The following is a 5,041-nucleotide window of genomic DNA, read 5'->3' on the forward strand; positions in this document are numbered from 1 at the left end:
GAAGGTTGGGCAATCTACTTCCATAGTGATACTGCCTGGGAAACCCAAGGAGGGGTCGCTATGAATCGGGTCTAACTCCACGGCACATAACAACAACAACAACAAATCATTTCCACACTAAAACTTGAAAACTTGCCTTGAAAATTCTGGTTTTAGTTCTATTTACATCACAATTTCCTAATTAGATCTGAATATAATGCACCCTCTGTGAACACTGAGACTCTCTAGTTATGAAGAGATACTTGGGCCACCATGAAACTCCACATTTGATTAGTGCTTTGCATACACTTTTATTCAGAAGGCTTTTATATTTGATCTTCATGGTAACATTTGAGAAGCTCTCAGAGAAGGTATTCTTTCCACTTTACCAACAAGAAAATTTTGAATCCAAGAAGTTAAAGAATCTTCTTACAGTTACATGGGTAAAAAGTGGTTAAGCTGGAATTTTCCTAAATCTTAGTCTAGTTCTTCACATTGATCTAATCAGCTAATGACAAGGTTTGTACCATTGTTGTTAGCTGCCATTAAGTACTAACCTGAGGTAATTAAGTCAAGTGCAGCAGGCACGCCAATGAGCCTGGGGAGAAGCTGGGTACCTCTTGCACCAGGAAGAAGTCCTAGTGTGACTTCTGGTAAGCCAACTCGAGCCTACGAAAGATAGAAGGTGTACAGGCAATGAGAACAAAATACATTCACAATCAAGGCAAACATTCCCCTGGATTTCCCACACTCTCAAAAAACACTGCTTTGTAGAATTCAGTAAGAGTTTCTACAAGGAAAATTAGTGCATTCTCTCTTCTTGAATAATAGCATGAATAGGGCTTTGCTGTCCTCAATAGGTAGGCATCTGTTGAAACACATCTCTGACATTTGGACACATATTTTCTCTGGCTCTGTTATGACTCATTATAGCCAACAAAAAAGGGAACAGTTTTCTGGAGCCCTACAAGAACTAGATAGCACAAGAAAATGAAAAGACAATCTACAGAGTGGGGAAAAAAATTACAAATCATTTATCTAATATGAAGTTGGACCTCTTTCTTATACCAAGCACAAAAATTCACTCGAAATAGATTATGGATCTAAATGTATTCCCATTTGGGAATAGGGTTTTCTTTATTACATTATGAGGTCATATCAGCATGGGGTGTATCTTAAGCCAAGTACTTCTGAGATATAAAAAGAACAGATAAGGCCCAGAAACAAGGAAGCACAGAGTGGGGAAGACAGATGCCATGCTATATGAAGATCACCAAGGAACCAAGGAACATAAGATGAAAAGAGACAAGGACATTTTCCCAGAGCTGACAGAGAAAGACAGATTTCCCCCACAGCTGGAGCACTGAATCTGGACTTGTAGCCTAAACTGTGAGAAAATAAATTTCTGTTCATTAAAGATACCCACCTGTGATATTTCTGTTACAGCAGTGCTAAGAAACTAAGACGTAACATGATAAAACTCTCAGGAGGACACACATGACTAAGTCTTTGTGACACTGGATTAGGCAATGGTTTTTTTAGATATGACACCAAAGGCATATACAAGAAAAGAAAACATAATTAAATTGGACTCCATGAAAATTAAAAACTCTTACACAGCTTGGAGAAGGAGAGAAAATACTTGGAAATTACATATCTGATAAGGGGAGTATATCGAGGATATATAAAGAACTCTTACATCCTAATAATAAAAAGATAAATAATCTAATTTAAAACACGCACAATATTTGAATAGACATTTCTCCAGAGAAGAGATATACAACTGGCCAATAAGCACGAGAAGATGTTCAGCATCATAAGTCTTTAAAGAAATGTAAACAAAACCCATAATAAATATAACTTCTCAGTCACCAGGATGACTCTAATAAAAAAGACAGGTAACTAACGTTAGAGAGGATGTAGAAAAATTTGAACCCTCGTAAGCACTGCTCTGGTGGTGTAGTGCCTAAGGTATTTGACTGCTAACCAGAAGCCTGGAGATTCAAACCCACCAGCCACTCCTCAGAAGGAAGACTGGGCAATCTACTTCCATAGAGATACCATCTCGGAAACCAAAAGAGGGGTCGCTATGAGTCAGTATTGACTCTACGGCAGTGAGTAAGCACTGTTTGTGAAACTATAGAAAAAAGTTTCCACAGGTGCTGTGGAAAAGTTTGGCAATACCTCAGAAGGTTAAACATACAGTTATCATATGACCCAGCAATTCTGCTCCTAGGAATACACCCAAAACACATGTTCACACAAAAACTTACACATGAATGTTCATAGCGTCATTATTCATAAAAGCCAGAAAAATGGAAACCACTCAAATGTCCATCAGCTGATAAATGGAAACAAAATGTGGTGTACACATACAATGGAACATTATTTGGCAATAAAAACAAATGAATACTGACATATGCCACAACATGGATGAACATTGAAAACATTATGCTACATGAAGGAAGCCAATCACAAAAGATCACATATGGTATGATTCCATTTATATGAATTGTGCAGAACAGGCAAATTTATAGAGACAAAAAGTAGATTAGTGGTTTCCTAGGGTTGTAGGAGCTCTGGTAGAATAGCACCTGAGGCACTTGACTGCTAACCAGAAGGCCGGCAGTTCAAACCCACCAGCCACTCCTTGGAAGGAAGGTTGGGCAATCTACTTCCGTAGTGATACCGCCTCAGAAACCCAAGGAGGGATCACTATGAGTTGGGTCCGACTCGATGGCACATAACAATAACAACAGGGTTGTGGGAAGAGGGGACTGGGAATGACTGTTCAAAGATGTAACATTTCTTTTTGAGGTGATGAAATATTCTAATATTGTGGTAATGGTTGTACAACTCTGTGAATATACTGATATGCCATTGAACTGTATGGATATGGCATCTGGGTTTTATCTCAATAAAGCTTTTACCCCCAAAAGTATTATATATAGTCAGGCAGCAACTTCAGCCTGGACAAGAAGGTGAGCTTGAGTCCATTATGCCACTGCCTCTCCTGACCACTGAAAAGTAGCCATGTACATGCACAAGGCTGGGAAGAAGATACTTGCATGCAGATTGCCTTTTACCCAGGCTGTGATGCCAACCACTCCAAAACCTTGGTGCGCTTGAGGTCTCTCTCACATGAAGCTTTCCTAACAGATATCACCATCCTTTTCACTCCCACCCTCAACCTATTATTGCTAGTAACTTAGATAGGGAGTGTGCAGAAGGTCATGGTGAGACAGACACAGGAGTATTTAGAATACATATGTGTGTCTTTATTTATAAGCTTACATAAAAATTAAACCATCGTAGGGGGATGGGTAAATAAAGTATAAAACAAAACTCACTGTCATTGAGTTGATTCTGACTCATAACGACCCCCACTGGGTTTCCAAGACTATAAATATCTTTATGGAAGCAGACTGCCTCATCTTTCTTCTGCAGAGCAGCTGGTGGGTTCAAACCACCAACCTTCTGGTTAGCAGCCAAACACCGTAACCACTACTCCACCAGAGCTCCTTTCAAATAAAGTACGTTGTTGTTGTTGTTATGTGCTGTCAAGTCGGACCCGACTCACAGTGACCCCTCCTTGGTTTCCGAGGCAATATCACTACGGAAGTCGGTTGCCCAACCTTCCTTCCGAGGAGTGGCTGGTGGGTTTGAATTGCCAGCCTTCTGGTTAGCAGTCAAGTACCTTAGGCACTACGCTACCAGTATATGTATAAAATGGAAAATTATGCTGTCATTTAAAATGATATTTTCAAAGAATATTACAGTAAGATTGACAGCTGATTACTCATCAGAAACCACAGGGGTCAGAAGGTCAGGTATACATATTCAAAGTGCTACAAGAAAAGACTGTCAACCAGGAATTCTACACTTGGCGAAACTATCTTTCAAAATGAAGGAGAAATTACCACACTCCCAGATAAATAAAAACCAAGAGAGGTTTTTGCAAGCAGAACTGCTGTCCAAAAAATGCTAAAGGCAGTGCTTCAGGCTGAAATGACAGGATGCTAGATAGTAACTTGAATTCACAGGAAGAAACAAAGAACACAGCTAAAGAAACAAACAACGCAGCTAAAGAAACAAAGAACACAGCTATTTGCATGGGTAAATACAAAAGACAGTATTAATGTATCATTTTTTTTGTTTTTACTTCCTTTTCTCCCTATTTGATTTGAAAGATAACTACATAAAGCAATTATTATGAATCTATGTTGATGAGCACATGTGTATAAAGACGTAATTTGTGACAGTAACAGCATAAGTGTGTGTGGGGGGAGGAACAGACCTATGTAGAAGCACATTTTTTGTATACTATTGAAATTGAGTTGGTGTTAATCCAAACTAGATTGTCATAAATGAAGATGTTGTTGTTAGGTGCCGTAGAGTCGTTTCCGACTCATAGTGACTCCATGCACAGCAGAGCGAAACACTGCCCGATCCCGCAAAAGCTCCACAATCCCTGCTATACTTGAGCCCATCATTGCAGCCACCGTGTCAATCCATCTCGTTGAAGGCCTCCCCCTCTTTAGTCGACTCTCCACCCTACTAAGCATGACATCCTTCTCTAAGGAATGGTTCCTTCTGACAACATGACCAAAATAGGTGAGACGAAGCTTGGCCATTCTCACTTCCAAGGAGCACTTCGGGTGCACTTCCTCCAGGACAGATCCATTAGTTCTTTTAACAGTCCATCTTTCAGCTTTCTTCGCCAGCACCACAACTCAAAAGCATCAACTCTTTTTTCGGTCTTCCTTATTCATTGTCCAGGTCTCACATACATACGAGGCAATTGGAAATATCATGGCTTCTGTCAGGTACACCTTAGTCCTCAAGGAGACATCCTTGCTCCTCAGCACTTGAAACAGTTTCTTCGCAGTTGACTTTCCCAGTGCTACAGGTCATCTAATGTCCTGACTGCTGCTTCCATTGGCATCGATTGTAGAACCAAGGAACGTGAATTCTTTGACAACCTCAATCTTCTCTCCATTTATTGTGATGCTGCTCATTGGTCCAGTTGTGAGGATTTTTGTTTTCTTTATATTGAGACATA

At 40.0% G+C, this 5,041-nt stretch overlaps 1 protein-coding gene across 1 annotated transcript in view; it reads right to left on the bottom strand.

Annotated features, from left to right (window-relative positions):
* The window catches only part of EHHADH (enoyl-CoA hydratase and 3-hydroxyacyl CoA dehydrogenase), a 94,752-nt gene that overhangs the window by 71,989 nt on the left and 17,722 nt on the right, over positions 1-5,041 (bottom strand). The window contains exon 4 of the mRNA XM_007935959.2: positions 537-648. Coding sequence (XP_007934150.1) covers positions 537-648 — 112 coding nt within the window. The remainder of the gene's footprint in view (positions 1-536; positions 649-5,041) is intronic.

This window comes from Orycteropus afer, unplaced genomic scaffold (genome assembly GCF_000298275.1).
Source record: "Orycteropus afer afer isolate SDZICR_OR568_19922 unplaced genomic scaffold, OryAfe1.0 scaffold00032, whole genome shotgun sequence".
Taxonomy (NCBI): domain Eukaryota; kingdom Metazoa; phylum Chordata; class Mammalia; order Tubulidentata; family Orycteropodidae; genus Orycteropus; species Orycteropus afer.